The sequence below is a fragment of the Bufo gargarizans genome, chromosome 10, assembly GCF_014858855.1.
Source record: "Bufo gargarizans isolate SCDJY-AF-19 chromosome 10, ASM1485885v1, whole genome shotgun sequence".
NCBI classification, from domain to species: domain Eukaryota; kingdom Metazoa; phylum Chordata; class Amphibia; order Anura; family Bufonidae; genus Bufo; species Bufo gargarizans.
This window is the reverse complement of record NC_058089.1, coordinates 19872992-19896287: the sequence shown is the minus strand read 5'-3', so window position 1 is coordinate 19896287 and position 23296 is coordinate 19872992. Positions and strand designations below refer to the sequence as shown.

General features: G+C 45.7%; 1 protein-coding gene across 4 annotated transcripts in view; it reads right to left on the bottom strand.

Annotated features, from left to right (window-relative positions):
- The window catches only part of DGKZ (diacylglycerol kinase zeta), a 181889-nt gene that overhangs the window by 134590 nt on the left and 24003 nt on the right, over window positions 1–23296 (bottom strand). Inside the window, exon 1 of one of the 4 annotated variants that reach the window (XM_044269560.1) lies at window positions 16726–17430. The exons of 1 other annotated variant lie outside the window; for it this stretch is intronic. In XM_044269560.1, the coding sequence (XP_044125495.1) occupies window positions 16726–16781 (56 nt within the window). In that variant the 5' untranslated portion in view covers window positions 16782–17430. Of the gene's footprint in view, window positions 1–4745; window positions 5833–16725; window positions 17431–23296 lie in introns of those variants that run through there. 2 more of the 4 variants (XM_044269561.1, XM_044269559.1) reach the window with 2 other exon arrangements.

The following is a 23296-nucleotide window of genomic DNA, read 5'->3' as shown; positions in this document are numbered from 1 at the left end:
ATTTTCGATACCCCAATCGATACGATACCAGGATTTGCTATTTTCCAATATTAGGCGGCGCTACTGCTAGGTTCGGCGCCTGAGAAATTAATGACTGCGGTTCGGCAGATTGCCCTGCCATTAAGACGGGGTATGAGATACCGCCAGCACCTGCCGCCTACATTTGTATTTAGGGGTAAATTATATTCACTGGTGGCGCAGTGCGCCCACCCCAGTATTAAAGTCATTGGTGGCGCAAAGCAACACCCACCCATCCCAGAAATATAGTAATTGGTGGTAAGTGCCACAGGGTCCCCTCTTCCTCAGTATGTTCATTGGTGGCAGTGGCAGCTTCTGATCGGAACCCCAGCAGTGAAATCACGGAGCTCCGATCCGTTACCATGGCAGCCGGGACGCTACCGAAGCCTTCCATGGCTGTCATGGTAAGCTCCCTGCTGCTGTGTGCACAGCATTCACCCTAATAGATCTCTATAGATTAACCCTGGGTTCACACCTGAGCGGTCTGAAAGGAGTGCTCTGTATGCGCGATTGTACGGGCGTTTGCAATCGCGCAGAGACAAGCGAACGCCCATTGTCGCACGTTCCCGAAAGTCTATGTACGGGAACGCGCGACAAAACGCCCCAAAGAAGCTAAAGAACTTGTTTATGCGTCGGGCGTTTTTCAGCGCGTTCGAACGCGCTGTAAAACGCGAAAATGTGAACCAGTCCCATAGGGAAGCATTGGGTTGCATCGGTTATGCGTTTTACAGCGCGTTCAAACGCGCTGTAAAATGCGCAAGTGTGAACTTAGGGTAATACTTTTTTAAGGTATCGAAATCGAGTCAAAATTTTGGTATTGTGAAAACCCTACTGATGAGGAGATCCCTGCAAGTAATAGCAGCAGTCTCCTCTGCTGACAAGCAGGCGATTACCGAGAAGGAACATTTCCCTCTGGACAATCGCTTGCTTATCTGCCGGTGTAATTTCAGGGGAAAAAAACACCTTTAAGATATGGATGAAGAAGCAGCAGACTGCCCAGAGGAATCTGACTTTACAAAAATAAATGGAGGCTAATTGCCTTAAAGGAATGATCATATCATACACTACTGGTTATCACCGTGTCAGATCAAAGTCAATCTGATAAGTTCAGTGGATGTCAGTAAACCCTTTAAAAGAGTTCTGTGCAATGTCCTGATATTGATTACCTACCCTCGGGATAGGTCACCCGTGTCAGATTGCTGGGGGTCCGACTCCCGACAACTCTGCCGATCAGCTGTTTAAAGAGGCAGCGGCATTCTTGCGAGATTGGCGGGCGAGTCAAACCCACAACATCATGACAATGCGCAACCCCTTGAAGCAAAGTTTCTTCTAATTAAAGATTAGGGAACTGCTCTATATGCAATTCTCTAATGGAATCCGTAAAAATACAACTATAATAATCTTCAGGGAAATTCCCCTAAAGACAGAAGGTCAATGTGACAGGGAATGAACAGCTATTTATGAGACGCTTGAAAGATCAGGTCGTCGCACAAAGATCTTGCAATACATTTTTGCCAAATGTGCTCCCTCGGGCTTGTTCACACGCAGCAGATTTGTTGCATTCATCTGAGAGGGGCTTCCAGAAATATTTGCATACGGTGCTGAATAAAACAAAATGGCATCTACATGCACACGACTGTTGTGTGTTTTGCGGTTCGCAAATCGCGGTTCTGCAAAACACAAATGGCGTCCGTGTGCGTTCCGCAATTTGCGGAACGGCACGGACAGCCTTTAATATAACTGCCTATTCTTGTCCGCAAAGCGCAGACAAGAATAGGACATGTTATATTATTATTTTTTGCGGTCCACGGAACGGAGCAAAGGAATTGAAGTGAATTGGTCCGCATCCGAGCCACAGTTTTGGCAGACCAAAACAACAGCCGTGTGCATGAGGCCTAAGAAACATAGATTTTTGTGAAATTTTAGACGTGTAGTCTATGTCACACTGTATAAATCCTAGACAGTATTTGTAAATCTGCCCCAAAAAGTACGAACATTTGCAATGGAAGCGGGATTTGACAGGATGAATAGCGCTGCCTGCAGAGATATTCTTCACATCAAAACCGAATGGATCCGTTATAAGGCTAAGTTCACACCTGCGGCAGAGGTTTCGCCAGAAGTCTCAGTCACAGATCTGGCAAAATAATGAAAAACCGCGGCATGCTGCGTTATTATGTCAAGCAAAATGCTGGAATTCATTAAAGTAGATCTGCACTTAGATTCTGGTATTCTGTTCCGCCAGACTTTACATATGCCAAACACCGCAGGAGCCCAATGGATTCCATTCACTACAATGTCTGGCAGGAATACCGGCATTTTGCTGGACAAAATAACTCTGTATGCGGCGTTTTTTGCCTTTTTTTTCTGGAATCTGCAACTGAGGATCCAGCATGAGGCCTCATGCGCACAACCGTGAGCCGGCCGTGCCCATGCTGCGGACTGCAAATTGAGCTCCGCAATGCATGGGCACCGACCGTGTGCCTGCCTTCTAAGGACGCGGACCCATTCACTTGAATGGGGTCTGCAATCCGCATGTGGTGGTCCGCACCGCAAAAAAGTAGTGCATGCACATATATTATTATATTACATACTGTATATTATTATATTAATACAAAGAAGAAAGTCATTTGGAAGAATTGGAAATGTACAAATATTGTAACGCACCAGCCAAAAAGCAAGACAGTGACATAAAACAACTTTGCAATCAACCTAGGGCTTCATGCACACAACCATGTCTGGATTTTTGTCCGTAAACAACGCATCCGCAGATACGTTCCTGTGCATTCAGAATTTTTCTCACTCCCATCAATAGAAGAGGGCTATTTTCATGCACAATGCAGACAAAAATGGGACATGTTCTCTTATCCGCAGAATGGCCACGCGGATCCGCAAAGAATACAGATGTGTGTATGACCCAATAGAAAGGTATGGGTAAGGGCTGGTTCATACGTTGGTGTCCCGTTCCCGTATTGTGGACCGCATTTGCGGATCCGCAATACACGGGCACCATTCCGTTGTCATTCCGCATCACGGATGCGGACCCATTCATTTCAACGGGTCCGCAAATACGGAGATGCGGAGCAGAAGTACGGAACGGAATACTACGGAGTGCTTTTTGGGGTTCCATTCCGTGCCTCCGCACAGCAAAAAGATAGAACATGCTCTATATTTTTGGGGAACGGAGGGATCGCGGACCCATTCAAGTGAATGGGTCCGCGATTCCCATGCGCCTGCCCCACGGAAGTTGCCCGTGCATTGCGGACAGCAATTTGCGGTTCACAGCACGGGCACGGGCCACCAACGGACGTGTGAACGAGCCCTAAGTATGCTATCCATACAGATGAAAATACATGAGATCTAAGGAGATGTTCACACGGTGAAATTTGCTGTCAGAATTGTGGAGTGGAAATCGCACCAAGTCTGGCTGCGACTGCGTGGTGTCTGCCTCCCGTTGGTTTTAATAGGAGGCAGCGCTGCATTTCGAGGGCTTGCGGTTCAAAGCTGCGACCACCCCAAGAAGCCACAGCGGGTGTCCACTCGCAGTTTAGTTGGTTTCTGTCACGGTATGCACAGCCGATACTTACAGTGTCAAAATCTGCCATGTGAACAGAACCTAATGCCTCGTTCACACGTCCGTGTTGAAACCCATGATAAGATGGTCAGCGATTCATCCGTGAAGGATCCAGTCCATGTCTGTCCGTTTTCTACTCTGCGTGTGTCTTCCGTGTTTCATGGACACTGTACAGCTGAAATTTAATTTCCATAGCATCTCCTCCTAATGGTCTGTGAAACACGGATGGCATATGTGTTGCGTCCGTGTTTTTCACGGACCCGTGGACTATAAGGAGCGTGATTGGTCCGTGGACACGGATAAAATAGAGCATGCTTCCATTCCAAAACTACGGATCATTCTAAGACACGGATGTGTAGATACACACATTTAAATGAATGGGTACGTGTGCGGTCTGTGGAGAACACGTACAGCACACGTCCGTGAATCACCGACGTGTGAAAGAAGCATTAGAATTCACCTAAAAAAAAAAAAATTTATGTAAAGGGGTATTCCAGCCATCAACAATTAACAGCTATGCAGAGGATAGGCGATCCCCACCGATCTCTAGTCCCCGGTCCCTCCCCCACCAGGACTTTCGTGGTGAGGAACTGTATACGGTCATGGTCAAGCATGCATGGCGTCATGTCACATAATTCTATGGAAAAATACAGAAACAGTAGCACACAATAGACACAGTATCAACATAAAAAACACTGAAAAAGTACCTCATAAAAAGTAACTTTCCAATATAAAAATGAACGTAAACCCTATAATTACTTAAGGAGGAAACGATATCATCGCATATGATAAATACTGGTGGCCCAAGTGGGCGCGCTGCTCACCCATTCCTTCACTGATCTATTGGGGTGCGGGTTTTTGGACTGTTGGGCTGGTGCTTGCTTTTGACCCAGAAATGTCCGGTAATCCGTAGCTCCACAAGTGCTGCGTGCGTGGTCGGTTTTGGTTGTATCTGGATTCGGCACCCCCATAGATCCATTAATGAATGGGTGCGCGCCCACCTGGGCAAACATTGTTTATCGTATGGGACTCCTAACTATTGCTCCAATATTGTTGTCCTCTATTAAGTAATTATAGGGTTTACATTTTTTTTTATATAAGAAATCGATTCAAAGTTACGGTACTTTTTCTGTGATTTTTTTAATGATCAACTTACCTGCGTCTGAAGAAGCGGAGCCCGCTGAAGGTCTTGACGCTGTGTCTCCGGCTGATAACGGCTCTGTCGGATTCAGGCATCCTGTCCGAGCCACTGGAGGCTGCCGAGCTGGTGTTTGCAAACTCCGCATCCCCATCCATCCCTGCCACCCTCCCCCCCCCCAAAATCCAGGCAGCTCAGGGCTTCCTCAAGCCATGCTCCCAAGGTAATTCACTGACAACTACTCTCACCCTCCTGCCTATACTACAGAGGGAGATGCAACTATCCTTAGCGAGCATTGCAATGACTATTCGAACATCACCAACGTCAGCGTATTCAAAGGTTGACTATATCTACACACCCACACACGGGGCTCTACAAACAGCGTGACGAGGACATCGCTCCAGTCTATAGGATAGGGACCGACAACCCCTATTATTGCTCACCATACATTACATGCATGGCTCCGCGCCAACAGGGGATTGCACAAGTATACGCTCCACAACTGACGATCCTCTTGTGCAAAACTATACACCACCACCACCGCCGTGTCTTGCCAGCTTTCTCCTGGCTTTTTGCAAGCGAGACCTTTACACAATCACTCCGCAGGAGGTTGCACAAGTTTACGCTCTTGCAAACGCCAACGTGCCGAAACCCCGGCGCAAAAATACCTCGATACCTCACCTCAAGTTACCCAAGGCAAGGAAGTAATGGCAGCAGATTGCACAAGTATACAGCCACTAGTTATCACACTCCATGAGTGCAAATACACACTGGATGCAGATTGCATTAGTCTAAGCGCCTCCTTAGCACATCCTAATAACAAAGTAACGACAGCCAGTGCAATAACACACAACCTGATTCCATAAGTGAAGACACACTGCAATCAGTTACATGACACAGGATCCCCCCAGGAATGCACCTCTCTCACCTGTAGCAAGGCATAGCTTACACATGGGTCTGCCCTGCAGTGAGCCCACCACCAGCCTCATACACAATGCCAGGAGGGCAGCAGCACAATGCCCTCAGCACACAAGCTGCAGCCTTTTCCTTCCTGGCTGTGACTGTCACTTCCCAGCTCACAATAACAGGACTCTTCCTCACCAGGAAGTACGGTATCTGCAAAGCACTGTGTTGTCAGGACCCCACAGTCCTAGGTGTCCCTGCAGCTGCCTGCTCAGAGGTGGCAGAGCACAGGCAAGGGTCATAGGGCGCCACCTGTTGGCGCCGACAGACACTGCACGGGCTGCCGGCAGCACCATGTAGCCTGTAGACAGCAGGGCCAGTTGCTGTAAAACTACAACTCCCAGCATGAAAACATGCTCTGCTGTTCTTATAACTCCTATGGATGTGAATGGAGCATTCTGGGAGTTGTAGTTTCATGAACACCTGGCATGCCGCAGGTTGCTGATCCCTGGTGTAGATAGAAGACAATGGGGGCTTATTTATCAAACTGGTGTAAAGTAGAACTGGGTGAGTCGCCCATAGCAACCAATCAGATTTCTCCTTTCATTTTGGAAAGCTCCTTTGGAAAATGAAAGGTGGAATCTGATTGGTTGCTACAGGCAACCAAGCCAGTTTTACTTTACACCAGTTTGATAAATGACCCCAAATGTGTCTAGAAATCCTCATGTGTAAAGAAAGCACCAGAAATATGTACAAAATACAATCGAACAGAACACCAGCAAAATACAGAAAACATCTGCCTCATTCAGACGGCCATATTTTAGCATCTGTATTACAACCGCAAGAAACCCCCCTGGAATGCGAATGAACTGACCCTGGTTCGCTATAGGGTTCTATGATGAACTAAGTCCGGTCCATTGCAATCACGGGGGGAGTCCGGCTTTAAGAGCTTATTCATACGGCCATGTACGATATTCTCTGTGAAAAACGTATAGCGTCTGTGTGCATTCTGTTTTATTTCTTCACTCGACAAAACATGCAGTGGGAGAGATTTATCAAAACTGGTGTAAAGGGAAACTGGCTTAGTTGCCCCAGGCAACCAATCAGATCACACCTTTCATTTTCCAGAGGCGCTCAGAAAAATGAAAGGTGGAATCTGATTGGTTGCTAGGGGCAACTCAGCCAGTTTCCCGTTGCTCCAGTTTTGATAAATGTCCCCAGCCGTGTGTTTCCCGTATTGGACACGCGTGCAGACGTGTGACTGTTCCCATTGACTTGTATGTGCTCTACCAACAGACAGCACACGGAAGAAAGACGCAGCTGTGTGAATATACGCTTTTTACGGCTGTTTGAGTAAGGCCTTATATGCAGGACCCTTGGCACTCATTTCTGAGGTAATTTTGTGGAAACAAAGGACATTTGCACACAGTGTTATCTTTTTTAAGCCTCTCGTAACTTTTTCTGACACAACATTTTTGTAAATTTTCAGGTTTGGGAGACAACGTGAAGAAGGCAGCCATGGCAGAGGAAGATGCAGGGGACATCAGACGAGCTAAGTAGATGGAAGATGCGTTGCCAGGTTTAGGAGGAAGGTAAAAAAGATTATGGCCCATTCCTTTGCAGCATGAAGGCAACATTGGCCGTTTTAAGGGCTCATTCAGACGGCCGTAGTGTTTTGTGGTCCGCAAATTGCGAAACCGCAAAACACGCATACCGGCAGTGTGCGTTCCGCATTTTGCAGACCGCACATGGCCAGGACTATGATAGAAATGACTATTCCTGTCGCCAATTTGCGGACAAAAATAGGACTTGCTCTATCTTCCTTGCGGGGCCGCGGAACAAAACTACGTTTGCAGCCCTATTGAAATGAATGGATGCGGACCCATTCATACGGTCATCTGAATAAACCCTAGGGCAAACTCGCCTCACTGGGCACACAATTAATAAGGCCTCACGCACACGACTGCATTTTTTGTGGATAGCACATGGACTCATTCATTTGTATGGGGCCATGTACACGTCCGTATTTGTGGGTCTGTGTGGCCATTTCGCAAATGATAGAATATGTCCTCTTCTGGTCTGTATTGCGGACGGACGAGGCTAACCTTTTCTATTAATGGGAGTGAGAAAAATATGGAATGCGCACAGAAGGTATACGTATCTTGCTGATCTGTGGTTTACGGACATGGTTGTGGGCATGAAGACAAGGGTGGCTGCACAGGGTGCAGAATTGTGTGCTGAAAATCCGCATGAAATCTGCACCAAAAGCGAACAAAAAACACACTTAAATCTGCACGATTTATCATGATTCTGGAGAAGGGGAAGTTTTGTGCGATTTTTATGCATTTTTTTGTGTGGATTTTCCGCAGTTGAAAAGTATTAAGTCCACACAACACACAAAAAAAAAACGCAACAACAATTGACATGCTGCAGATTTTAAAATCCGCATGGCAGGTCTATTTCCGCACCAAAAAAAAAAAGCAAAGTGTGTATGAGATATGTCTTATCTCACACACTTTGCTGGTCATGTACTAGGGTAGGGCTTTTGTGCACAAAATCCATGCAGAAAAACCATGTGTAATCCGCACCGCGTGCTGCCACCCTATGCAGACGAGCATGTCCGGATTAGGTCCAGATGCGTTGTGTCTGCGATCAGGGAAAATCGTACGCAATTTCAGTCAGTTTTGACTGCGATTGCATTGCTCATTTTTTTTCCGCGCGACTGCAATGCGTTTTGCGTGTGAGAAAAAACTGATTGTGGTACCCAGACCCAAACCCGGACTTCTTCACTGAAGTTCGGGTTTGGGTTAGGTGTTCTGTAGATTTTATTAGTTTCCCTTATAACATGGTTAAAAGGGAAAATAATAGCATTCTTAATACAGAATGCTTACTAAAATGTGGCAAGAGGGGTCAAAAAATAATAAAAATTAACTCAATTAACTCCTTCTATCTTCATTCAGCAGGACCTGCGCTGACGTCACCGCGCTCACCACGTGGTGAGCACGATTATGTCATCAAAGGTCCTTTGGCAGGTCCTGAAAGAAGAAGAAAGAAGACATGCCGGCTGTGCAAACAAGAGGATGAGGTGAGTTAATTTTTTAATTTCTTTTTTAACCCCTCAAGCCACATTTTAGTAAGCATTCTGTATTAAGAATGCTATTGTTTTGCTTTATAACCATGTTATAAGGGAAAATAATACAGTAAATTGACTTTTATCAATTTACTAACATCATCTTTTAGCAACCATGCGTGAAAATCGCATTACATCCGCACTTGCTTGCGGACGCTATGCGATTCTCACGCATCCCCATTCATTTCTATAGGGCCTGCGTTGCGTGAAAAACGCGGAATATAGAACATGCTGTGATTTTCACGCAACGCACAAGTGATGCATGAAAATCACAGGTCATCTGAACAGCCCCATTGAAGTGAATGGGTCCGGATTCAGTGCGGGTGCAATGCGTTCACCTAACGCATTGCACCCGCGCGGAATTCTTGCCCGTGTGAAAGTGGCCTAAGGCCTTTTTCACATGAGCGTGACGGATTAGGTCCGGATGCGTTCAGGGTGCGTTCAGTGAAACCTGCACCATTTTGCAAGCAAGTTCAGTCAGTTTTGTCTGCGATTGCGTTTAGTTGTTCAGTTTTTTCCGCACGGGTGCAATGCGTTTTGATGCGTTTTTCACGTGCGTGATAAAAAACTGAAGGTTTACAGACAACATCTCTTAGCAACCATCAGTGAAAAACGCATCGCATCCGCACTTGCTTCCAGATGCAATTTTCACTGAAGAAAGCGTTTTTTTCACTGAAGACCTATTCACTTCTATGGGCTACGCAGAACTGATGCATAAAAAAAATTAATGGGTCAGGATTCAGTGCTGGTGCTATGCGTTCACGTCACACATTGCACCCACATGGAAAACTCGCTCGTGTGAGGGAGCACATATCTGGGCATAACTACTGTGAGGGAGCACATGTAAGCACATGTAAGCATTACTGCTGTGAAGGGGGCACAATGTGGGCATAACTATTGTGTTAATGTAACCAACTCCATCTTGCCTTTAAACAACTTTTCCAAACTTCTGAAGGACATTTCCATGCAGGGTGTGGGAGGGGGTGGTGGCTACAAGACTTGTTTAGGTTGCCAGGGGCTAAGGCTAGGCAGCCCCTGTCCACACATTCCACATAACCTGCTCTGTCCCAACATGAGGCTTTCATGCATGTTATTTCTAATCTGATTGGATCAGTGTCCTATACCCAGGGGCAGATTGCGCATTGACCTTAAAGGGAAGGTTCCCTGTGGCCTAATGCCCAGGGGGCCGCCTGGGCATCCTCACGGCCGGCCAGTGGAAGTTTTTGGGGATGTATTTTGTGCTGCTGGCAGTATTTTGTGATGGACTGTGGCTCTGTTGGGGTAGTATAATGTGCCACAGTATGGTATTGCTGGCCTCGCCTACTTGTGTTGGCCCTGCCGTCCATCAATATACACTCAACTAAAAAACGGGGCCACTTTTAGTATTTTTTTTCCAGGGCCACTTTAAGTTCACAGTCCTCCCCTGCCTATACCATAAACCCTTTATTGGCTTTGTGTTTTTGACTTTATGTATAAATAAACCCTAAGAAAGGGGAACCCTGGACTCTAATGTACACCAACTCTGCGTGTGCTTGATATCCCCCGGACGGTGAATCGCTTGATCCTCAACAACTTCATTTTTAGTAGAGGAAGCAACTACTGTAAAGGGGGCACAATGTGGGCATAACTACTGTAAAGGGGGCACAATGTGGGCATAATTACTGTAAAGGGGCACACTGTGGGCATTACTACTGTATAGGGGGCACAATGTGGGCATAACTACTGTAAAGGGGGCACAATGTGGGCATAATTACTGTAAAGGGGCACACTGTGGGCATTACTACTGTAAAGGGGGCACAATGTGGGCATAACTACTGTAAAGGGGGCACAATGTGAACATTACTACTGTAAAGGGGGCACAATGTGGGCATTATTACTGTAAAGGGGGCACAATGTGGGCATAGCTACTGTAAAGGGGGCACAATGTGGGCACTACTACTGTGAAGAGGGCACAATATGGACATTACTACTGTAAAGGGGGCACAATGTGGGCATAACTACTGTAAAGGGGGCACAATGTGGGCATAGCTACTGTAAAGGGTGCACAATGTGGGCATAACTACTGTAAAGGGGGCACAATTTGGGCATAATTACTGTAAAGGGGGCACAATGTGGGCATTAATACTGTAAAGGGGGCACAATGTGGGCATTACTACTGTAAAGGGGGCACAATATGGACATTACTACTGTGTGCTGGCACAAAGGGGGAATAATTACTATGTGGGGCCATTAAGGGGACTGGGTGTGTATAGTTATACTTTGGGCATAGTTAGAGGCGTGGCCTAGTATGAAAAAAATCATCCCTCTTTGTGTTTTTCAAAAGTTGGAAGATATGCAGGACGTGTTGATCCACAAAATCGGAAACACACATGGCTGATATCTGTGTTTTACAAAACATATACGGCAGGGTGAATGCCCCTGAAATATCCGTCCCTGTCAATCTTGTGACAGGTGGGCGCTCCTTCACCTCCCAGGCCAGTTTCTCATAGGTGAATAAACCCTGCTGATTGGACGAATCGATTCATTAGATATGATTTGCTCATCTCTGGATTGTCACTTTCTTTGACACTTATTATCACAGAATCCGACAGGTGTGAATGGGCCCTCATTACTTTTTTTGGTGCAGCATATATACAATTTTCCCAGGCCATTATGCACCAGATAATCTGTCACAGGGAGACGGCAAGACAAGGTGAAACTTGCCGTTGTTTTCCAACTCTTTACTAGTTAGAAATGTTTGGGAAATCTTTAGGAAATTTGTCACCCTCTGAGCTACTCTGCCCACTTTTCCGAACACATTCGTAGGCGTTACAAATTGCGATTTCATTCAATATCACGATCCAGAAAATCACACGCAATGAACTGTTACATGTGATTTTCTGCTATTCAAAGCCATTTTTGTCACACCATTTTCTTCTGGAACTCACATGGGAATTTTTAATATGGGGATTTTATGAGACACCTTAGAAAGTTATTATACTGTGTGGTGTGTCGTGACATATCACACAGCAATCCTTTGTAACACTTACTGTTACAGTCTCATGGAAAATTTAGTTTGGCCAGCCATTTAACATGGAAATGGACCTGTGGGGTAGATTTAGTACATTAGCCATATGTCAATTTTAGGGTGCGTTTACACGACTGTGTGAGTCCGTATCTGATCCGCATTAGGATCACATGCAGACCCATTAATTTCTATGGGTCCGCAGAAAATGTGGACAGCACACGGATGTCCATCCTTGTACTGTCCACATCCATGCGACCGGGTCGCAAATGATTGAGCATGTCCTATTTTTGTCTGTTTTGCGGACAAAAATAGGCATTCTTTCAATGGGGCCCACAGAAAATGCGGGATGCACACGGACCGCATCCATATTTTGCTGAACCGCAATTTGTGGAACATACAGTTGTGTGAATGCACCCTTATTCTGCAGATTTTCACCATGTGTTGCGTCATTTGCAATGCCCAGGGTTAAACCCTCAGCAAATAGTTCTAACATATAGCCCATGCAGATTTAGCACTGAAATGTGTTGCAGACTTTACTACAGATTTACGGCAAAATGCTTAGCTGATATTTTTTACACTGAACTTGTATCCCTTGTGGATGGAGCCGTTGGTGTAGATGTCGAATATAGCCATAGCAGGGTGTTCCTTGCACCAGTAGGACTCCATTCATCCAACAGAAGAGAGTGTCCTCTTGGCCTCCACTCGTCTGGTACATGTCAGTATGCCTTTTCTAACTGCATAGAAAATCGTAGTCATCTACGCACATCACACTGTACAATTTTTTATTTCTTTTTTTTTACAGTAGGAGTCAATAGCCACCAATGGAGCGCTGAAAAAAGGTCCTGAGGTAAGGTGAACATAGCCTTAAACTGACAGCCCATTCATTTCAGTGAGCATTGTGTAAGGCTATGGCTACATGGCGACACCTGTCGCAGAAAAGTCTCGCAACATTTTTTATAATGATAGGCAATGGTGTCGTACTGCTACATGCTGCCACTGCAACACGACAGTTGCAAAAAATCCATCCAAGTTGGATTTTTGTGCGACTGACGCATCGCAGCATGTCGCAGTGCGACAACATTGACAGTAATTACAAAAAATGTTGCGTGACATCAATGTCGCAAGACACATGTCGCAGTGTAGTTGTACCCTTTTTGTCGTCATGTAGCCCTAACCTATTGCTACATTTCCCCTGTGGTGGCACTACGGGGAACCTGAGCACTTTAGGGTACATGCACACAGCAGTATTGTTTATGCAGATTTTCCATTTGGATTTACAAGCGGATTTTACTGTTTCTGCACCAAAATTCACATGTGTTAGGCCTCATTCACACATCCGTGTCATGTCTGTGCATTATCCGTGACACTGTCCATAATCCATTTGTGTTTGAGCTGAGGTTCCATGATTTTAAGTCCGTATGTCATTTGCGTTTCATGGACAGACTAAACACAGATGGCATGCATGGTTTCCACGGACTCATAGGGGGGTCACTTATTAAGATCTTTTTGGTTTCAAGTACGCCGGTGTTGCTACGAGAAGATGCATCTTATTTTTGATGGGGCGTGCACCTTGTCATAAATTAGGGTGCATCTTTTGGTAGTCCGTGCGCCTGCCGGAAAATCGACACCATCCCTTGGCTGGCGTAGTCTTTGACAACTTTTACGGGCTTACATTTGTCCGGGCTGGAATCATGGCTCCCACCAGTCCCTCAACGCTCCTATGTGTCAAACTTTCAAAGATTAAAATTAATCGCACAGGCGTTTAAAAAGTTGCAACTATTTTATGACAAAGAAAAGATGTAAAACTGTTAGTCAATAACCCCCATAGACTATAATGTGTGTGAGGAACAGGGCATGCTTCCATGCTGTCACTACGGACCCATGGTCTGTGGTAAACCACTGATCTGTGAATACACCCATTAAAGTCAATATATACGTGAGTGTTGAGTGGAGACCACAGGCAGTGACTGACATGTGAAAAAGGCCTTAGACCGCATGCACATGACCGTGTTGTCCATTTTGCGGTCTGCAAATTGGGGATCCGCAAAACACAGATGCCAGCCATGTGCAATCCACATTTTACTGAACGTCTGACCCTCAATAGAGCAGTCCTACACTTGTCCATGATATGGATAAGACAAGGACATGTTCTATTTTTTTAGATGGACCACAGAATGGAAGTAAGGATGCGGACAGCACATATTTTGCGGCCTCATTGAAGTAAACGGGTCCGCATCTCACCCGCAAAAAATACGTCTCGGATGCAGACCCAAACCACGGTCGTGTGCATGAGGCCTTACTTGTACATTTTGTAGCAGATTTGCCCCAGATTTCTCCCTTTGCATTGGCACATACACAATGTGTAAAGAGAAATTACCGGATCTATATGTATCAAACAGCGGCCTAAACAGGCCTTGCTGCCTTTTTCTGTCAGGAGCACTTTTAGATAAAGTAGCTTTAGCTGTAGATGGAGGTTCTCTGAGCTCAGGCCTAGCTCTGAGGAGTAGGCACAAGTAGTTCCTTTTTCTACCTCAGCTAAGCACACACAGTTTACCGACCAGGGGTGGACCCAGGTACATCCCCTAGCAACCTAAAGGGATTGAGCCAAGTTGTTAACCCTGACTTATCCATAAAAAGCAGATGGCAGCACAAAGACATAATCAGAACTTTTTTACAACAGTTAGCCCTTTTTTCCAGTGACCCTGTTCTAGGGTACTGCATATTAAACAATTTCTACAGATTAAAGCTGGTGCTTTTAGCAGGCATTGAGTTAAATTTCTGGTGCAAAGATATGCAAGATTTATTAAGAAGTGCCCGGCACTTAAAGGGGTTTTCCAGGACTAGCTTATTGATGACCTATCTTTAGGATAGGCGATGAATATCAGAAAGGCGGCGCCAGAACCAGGCAATAGAACTACATGGCTCCATAAAGGGAGATTCAGTGTGGCGACAATTTCCACCAGCCCAAAAAAATCTCTGGGCCTAAAATGCAGCTACATTTTAATTTACACAGAAATCTACGTATTCCTCATTTCCACTTTTAAGCTTTGCACCTACCTACAGGTAAACCAGGCTTCCCAAACAGAAAGTTCTTCTCATGATCAGGGTACTGTAACTGTGTAAATTTCCCATTTATATGATGCAACGCAGCTGAATTTGTTAAAGGGGCAGTGCAGGGTTTGTCATATGGTGCAGGGTATCATGCTATTATCATTGGTTTTCCAGAGGCCTACAGGTAAACCTATCTAATTCAAGAAACAAATACAGATGTAGCAGGGTTAGCACTCCAGCTCTTAACTCAAATTTCTTAACTCATCGGTTATCTTGAGACAAAAGCCATTGAAAAGCAATTAAAGGTGTTTGCTTAACTCATTTAGTTTAGATAACACGTCTCATAAATCATGAATGTTAACTCTACTACATCTGTACATCACAAATTCAGCTATGTTCTAGGTTGTAAAGAATGCTTTTCCATCTGATGGGGGTCCTCTCACCATTTATATGCTGTAACTAATGCTTCTACTGTGCTCCATAGAGGACACTGTTAAACTTACTGGAACCTCCTGATCACAAGCTCAAAACACCTTAAAGGGGTTGGACAGAGATGGACCTCCATACATTTTATAGTGGCTGAGCCGGGGTACTCCAGCTCAGCTCCCAATTATATGAATGGGAGCTGAGCTGCATTATGTCGGCACTGGAAACTACACAATGTATGAAGCCTTCTGCTTACGCTTCATACACTGCTTGTTCCCAGTGCCACGTCAGCCCCGAAACACCTGATCAGTGGGGGTGCCGGATGTTGGACTCCCACCGATCTGACACTGATGATCTATCCTGAGTCTGTAGCCCGGAGAACCCCTATAAGCATACAGCTAAATTATGCACCACATGAATTTATGCATATTTTTCACAGCGTGTGTATACATTGTTTTTAAACCTGACCAACTTTAAGGGTACTGTATATGGTGCAGATTATTCACCGGCAAATCCATACCATTTTCGCTATGCGTGGACATAGACTAAAAAGTAAATTCGGACGCAGCCAAATAAAGCTACTTTCACACTAGCGTTTTTCTTTTCCGGCATAGAATTCCGTCACAGGGGCTCTATACCGGAAAATAACTGATCAGGCATATCCTCATGCATTCTGAATGGAGAGTAATCCGTTCAGGATGCATCAGGATGTCTTCAGTTCAGTCATTTTGACTGATCAGGCAAAAGAGAAAACCGTAGCATGCTATGGTTTTATCTCCAGGGAAAAAAAATGAAGGCTTGAAGGAATGTATTAGTGCCGGATCCAGCATTCAAAATACCGGAATGCCGGATCTGTCCTTCTGGTCTGCGCATGCGCAGACCTTTAAAAATGAGAAAAAAATAAATACCGGATCCGTTTTGCCTGATGACACTGGAAAAACGGATCCGGTATTGCAATGCATTTTTCTGACTGATCAGACATTTTTCTGACTGATCAGGATCCTGGTCAGTCTATAAAAAATGCCTGATCAGTCAGAAAAAATTACATGCGTTTGAATACAGTTTGCCTGATCAGGCAGGCAGTTCAGGCAACAGAACTGCCTGCCAGAATCAAACAACGCAAGTGTGAAAGTACCCTAACTCCACTGCCATTCCGCTGGCAGATTTGCATGTCACACATTCAAACTTTATGGCCGACATTGCTACAGATTCACTGCAGATTTCACCCTGTGCATTGCAAAGAATGAAACCTGCTGCTTTTCCTCACAATGAGCATGCTGTGGTGTGGATGTGCTCTTATTTCCATGTGGATTTGTTTCTGATACATGTGAATGGGGGTTTTGAAAAGCTGATCCACATGTATTGCACTACATGCGCTGGCACAAATCCGCCACCACATCTGATAGAGAGCTGTAATGCAGTATTTTATTACAGTGCTCATGTGAACTAGGACTTATTTACCCTCGATGCCTACTACTGACCTTTGCTCATACTCCGGCTGAAGCTGTGGCACATCCCAGGAATGTCTCTTCCACATGGGTTCTGCCTTCTGTCCTTAGTCTTCGCTTGGAATTGATGTCATTGATGTCTGTATTTTCTTAATCATATGTTGTCCCCATTAAACCGGCCTTCACTGATCACTGTCTCTGGCCTTACGTGAGCACACGCCACTCCTCAAGCTTTACTTCCGAACACACTTCACTTCTCTCTTTGTATCCAAATGAAGAAGCTCAGATACATATCTGTCACTCTTCTTAACAGCATCTTACTTCTCTTTTCTCTTCCACTTTCTGCTACCTTGATCAGTTCCCTAGCTTTTGGCACCTTACCTCTTCTTCTTTTTTACCCCCTCAACCATGCACTTCAGTTTTCTCAACTCACTGCAGTCTTTTTCTTGTTTGGCAAGCCTTCGAGCACTTTCGACATCTATGTGTCTTGCTCTATTCCTTTTGCAGGCCCACCCTCCTGATTGCTCTGTCGTGTTTCCCTTTTCTAACACAGCTGTGCCCTTGTCTCCTTGCAGCGGTGGCCTTCTTTCCTCTCAGGGATGTCCCTTCCTCTCCGAGGCTCTGTCCTCCTTTTCCTCGCCGCTCTATCTTTCCTCCATACACCCCTGACCACTCCACTTAGCCCTTTCCTGACCGCTCTTCCCACCTCGGCTCTGCTTGCCTTTTCCCTCTTTAGCGTCGACTCTCCCTGCTCTCGTCTTCAAATGATATTTTTGTAGATCCTTCCTGTTTTTAAATACTTCCTCCTTGAAATTGCCTTGCTTCTGTTCGTTGCTGTCCCCAGCCACCCCCACCCCCAACAGAGCGGGTTAACAGGCAACAACAGGGGGGCTCATAATGTGAGATGACAGGATGTGACTGTCATAATGGAATTCAGCACCAGTACGTGGTGACAGCACCGCGGCTAAACTGATGCCTCAAACTTATCCTAACCTATTGACTTACCTGGAGGCTCTTTATCTTGGTGTATCACTGTGTAATGGCAGTGCCAAACTACATGCCAGTCATTACATTTTATGTGCACTGCGGTATGGAAAGTTTCTGGGCAGTGACATTGTTGGTTAACACATTACAAAAACCAGAATAATACATTGTGACAACAGTTGTTCAAAAGTGTCAAAATCAGCAAAAAATACTCTACATTACATTTAGCACCTTAGCCAGTATATCTCATGATGCTATCTAGCTGCGATTAACATGGCGAAATAACTTGCTTTCTTCTTTTTTATAGAACTCTTGCAAAAGTCTTTATCCCCCACAGCTAGCCATGCACCTGTCAATTGAATACTTGTTCACCGACAGCTATGCCAGCCGAATCCCCCATACACATGCACGTTCGGCTTGACTATGAGTATGCATGTGTGGTGGATGGGAAGTAAGCTGCTGTCAGACACCTCCCGCAGTGGCTTACTGTATCTTCCTGCGAACAAAAGGATTAGACAGGTTGTAGTCCAAAAGCCCGATTCGTCTGCCATCAGAGGAGAGTTGAGAGACTACCATACACATGAGATGGTTGGCCATGTATGGACAACTTTCTGTTGCTGATAGAGGACACGGTCAATAAATATATTTAACCAGTTATGCTACGGTTTGGACAAATTACAGAATTAGCAATCCCATATTGTTATTATTGTAAATCTTCCTTTTAGCAGTAGGTTAATTATGATAACGGCACACAAGGCTTCAGGGAATTATATTATAAATGTCACATAATAGGTGGTGGGGCTCATAGATTTCATATTGGGGCCCAGGAGCTTCAGGTTTCGCCTCTGTTAATGTTACTAACTCCTAGAGTTACATAGGGTTACACATTTCTCAAAAAGTGGAATATAAGATAAATAAGTGGTTTGTTGGGGGATCAGATATGTTTTGGGGACTCCCTATCAGTTGTTGTAGCATCCTGCTCCAAAATCGTACAATGAAAAGTGCAAACTAAAGGGTTAAAATATATTTGCTTTAGGCCTCATGCACACGACCGTTGTTTGGGTCCGCATCCGAGCCTCCGTTTTGGCGGCTCGGATGCGGACCCATTCACTTCAATGGGGCCGCAAAAGATGCGCACAGCACTCCGTGTGCTCCCGCATCCGTGGCTCCGTTCTGCAGCTCCGCTAAAAAAATATAACATGTCCTATTCTTGTCTGCGCTTTGTGGACAAGGATAGGCATTTATATTGCCGTTCCCTTCCGCAAATTGAGAAAGGCAACACGGGCGGCTTCCGTTTTTTGCAGATCTGCGGTTTGCGGACTGCAAAAAACAGAACGGCCATGTGCATGAGGCCATAACGTATATCTTGCATGTATTTGCACAAGGTATTATTAGGCCATATCCAAAGCCACCACTAGATGCAGCTGGTGGCACCCTCTAACTATATAGAGAGTAAGGAACATTATAGCCGTTTAGTCGAGTTAGTCTCATGGAGTCAGAGCAAAGTGGACAGAAGCCAAGATGTAGTGCTGACAGAAACCTATCTCTCCTGGAACAGGTACCATCCACGACAGGGCCAGAACAACTACCAAAAGCACACTAGATGAAAGCAGAGGCGTAGAGAAAGTCCAGTAGAGATAACTTGTCTGAAAAGGACTTATTGGGTCTACGACACATGTCCAGAGGTTACCCCCGATGCCTGGATACAATACACATTTAAACAGACTGATCACCAGTAATAGTATCTCCACATCCCAAGGTGGATTCTGTGGATGTGTACTGTAAGTCAGGGGTGTTGCTAGGGTTTCAAAAGATCCAGGGCTCAAGCCCCAATGCATATTGCCCAATTCTCTAAGTCCCCCCCCCCCCCCCCCCGCACATTCAAGCACTAAAGACATTTTACTGTACTTGCTAAACAGCTGCACATCTCACATTCAGTGCCTCCCAGGTGACATCAACTCATCAATGCATATTGCCCAATTCTCTAAGTCGTCCCCCCTCCCTGCACACTCTAGCACTAAAGACAATTTACTGTACTTGCTATACAGCAGCACATCTCACCTCTCACATCCAGTGCCTCCCAGGTGACATCAACTCTGATGTAGATCTTCTCATCATCTTCTCCATTCGGCCTGGACAACTTCTTTCAGCCGCACCTCGTCTCTGCAGAGTTTGACACACAGACATCTTAGCTTCCTCGCTTTTCTAAAATCATCGCTCAACCTGGAGTCCCAACTGTGTTATCCTGCTGCTCGCTGTGCTCTCCAATACCCCCAAATACTATTCTTAAATAACATAAGTGCCATACAGATAGTCCCCCTGTAGTAATAGAGCTCCTCAAAGTCCCACCAATAGTAATTCCCTTCTAGAATGCCCTCATTAGTAATACTGCCCCCTACAGTGCCCCCAACAGTGATAGCGCTTCACAAGAGTGCCTCCATAAGTAGAGAAACCCTTCAGTATTAATAATGCCCTCACAGAGCCCCCATAGTGCTCTTTGTAGAAATAAGGGGGATCTATAAGTCACTTCTATAGAGCCCCCACCAGTAGTAATAGGAACGCCTATAATGTCCCTTGTTTTTAAAATGCCCCCAGTGTGCCCCAGTATTTATTGTGCCCAGTACTGTTATAATACTTGCCCTAAAGTATTTATAACGCCTCTGCAGTGCCCCCTGTAGTTATATTCCTCCCTTTAGTGCCCTCAGAAATTAATATTCTTCAGCCCTTCCACCATACAGTCCCATGTAAATAACATCACCCCCTCTCCAGCCACCTCCAACATGCAATCCCATGTAAATAACATCACCCCTCAACATCCAGTCCCATGTAAATAAGATCACTCCCTCCCCCAGCTACCTTCAAAATACAGTCCAATATTAATAACATCCCTCCATTCAGCCCTAACATACAGTTCCAGTTAAATAATCACAACCAGTGGCGTAGGGATCACCATAGCAACCATAGCAGTGGCTATGGGGCCCTACACCACTGGGGGCCCATCCGGCCGCCTTCTGTTGATTTTAATTTTTTTTACACACACACACAGGCAGAGGGGGCCCGAGCCCAGTGGCGTAACTACCGGCGCCGTGTGTAATAGTTTATTTTCAAGTTAGTTAAACATGATCAATTCTTAATGTTCAGCTGCTGACCAGGCCCCCTCGCTAATGTGATCTAATCTTACAGTCTCTTGATGTGTCTGGGATTCAAACCCACAACCTCCAATGTATCAATGGCAAAGCATTTACCCTCACAGCCATAAAGGCTGCATTGCAACTGGTTGAAAAAATATGAGACTTCTACTGTTATAGCTGGCTAAGTGTACATCTATACACATGACAGCTGCCCCCAACACACCCAGCACTGCTATATCTCTATATGACAGCTGTCCCAGCACACTCAGCTCTGCTATATCTCTATATATGACAGCTGCCCCAGCAAACCCAGCTCTACTACATCTATACACATGACAGCTGCCCAAACACACCCAGCTCTGCTACATCTATACACATGACAGCTGCACCAGCAAACTCAGCTCTACTATATCTCTATATATGACAGCTGCCCCAGCAAACCCAGCTCTACTACATCTTTACACATGACAGCTGCCGAAACACAGCGAGCTCTGCTACATCTATACACATGACAGCTGTCCCAGCACACTCAGCACTGCTATATCTCTATATGACAGCTGTCCCAGCACACTCAGCTCTGCTATATCTCTATATATGACAGCTGCCCCAGCAAACCCAGCTCTACTACATCTATACACATGACAGCTGCCGAAACACAGCCAGCACTACTACATCTATACACATGACAGCTGCCCCCAACACACCCAGCACTGCTATATCTCTATATGACAGCTGTCCCAGCACACTCAGCTCTGCTATATCTCTATATATGAAAGCTTCCCCAGCAAACCCAGCTCTACTACATCTATACACATGACAGTTGCCCAAACACACACAGCTCTGCTACATCTATACACATGACAGCTGCACCAGCACACTCAGCTCTACTATATCTCTATATATGACAGCTGCCCCAGCAAACCCAGCTCTACTACATCTATACACATGACAGCTGCCGAAACACAGCCAGCTCTGCTACATCTATACACATGACAGCTGCCCCAGCACACTCAGCTCTGCTATATCTCTATATATCTATCTACTGTATAGCAATACTTAGAGATATATAGATGTAGCAGAGCTGGGTGTGCTGGAGCAGCTATCATATATAGAGATATTGCATAGCTGAGTGTGCTGGGACAGCAGTCATATAGAGATATAGCAGTGCTGGGTGTGTTTGGGCAGCTGTCATGTGTATAGATGTAGCAGAGCTGGGTTTGCGGGGGCAGCTGTCATATATAGAGATATAGCAGAGCTGAGTGTGCTGGGACAGCTGTCATATAGAGATATAGCAGTGCTGGGTGTATTAAGGCAGCTGGCATGTGTATAGATGTACAGTTAGCCAGCTATAACAGTAGAAGTCTCTTATTTTTTCAGTCAGCAGCAAGGCAACTCCTATGGTCTTGTGGTTAGCTGCTTTGCCTCTGAGACAGAAGGTAGTGGGTTCGAATCCCAGCAGAAACTTTTCTGAAATACAAGCACTGACATCACATCGCTGACATGGAGGTAAGTAGAAGTGTTTATAATTTTTTTTTAATACCCGACTGTTACTGCCATGGGGGGAATGGGAGGCACTTGATACTGGCACATGGGGGGGAGGGGTTGGCACCTGATACTGGCACATGGGGGGAGAGAGGTACTTGATACTTGCACTTTTTTTTGGGGGGGGGGGAGATGGCACTATGATACTGGGACATGGGGGGGAGGAGAGATACACTTGATACTGGCACGTGGGAGGTGGGTTTGGCACTTGATACTGGCACATGGGGGAGAGAGAGGCACTTGATACTGGCACTTTTTTTGGGGGGAGATGGCACGATGATACTGGGACATGAGGGGGAAGAGAGAGGCACTTGATACTGGTATGTGGGGGGGGGTTGGCACTTGATACTGGGACATGGGTGGGTTTGGCACTATAATACTGGCACATGGGGGAGGAGAGAGGCGCACTTGATACTGGCATGTGGGGGGGGGGGGGGTTGGCACTTGCTACTGGCACATGGGGGGGAGGCACTTGATACTGGCACATGATGGGGGGGCATCTATGGGGACACTTACTGGCACATTATTGGGGGGCATTATGGGGGACACTAGGCCGGCAGCCTATCAGAGGCCGGACACTGAGGGGCATCTACTGGGGCACTATATATGGGGCATTTTATACTAGTACATTATGGGGGGCACTAGCAGGAAGGGGGGAGAGTAGCACTATGGGGGAATTTACTGGGGGCACTATATAGAGGTATTTTATACTGGCACATTATGGGGGCACTATGGGGACATTAGCTCAACTGGGGTTATTACAAGGGTTTTTTTTTTGCATTGTCACATTATAAGGAGAATTATTTCTACTGGGGGGGTATTATGGTGGGCTTTATTACTCCCCCATGGTATGACCCCCTAGCAGCAGCACCAGCCTCTCCCTGCTCTGCTATCCCTCTGCTCCTTCTTCAAATCCTTATTATGAAATCTTTCTCATTAGAATGAAA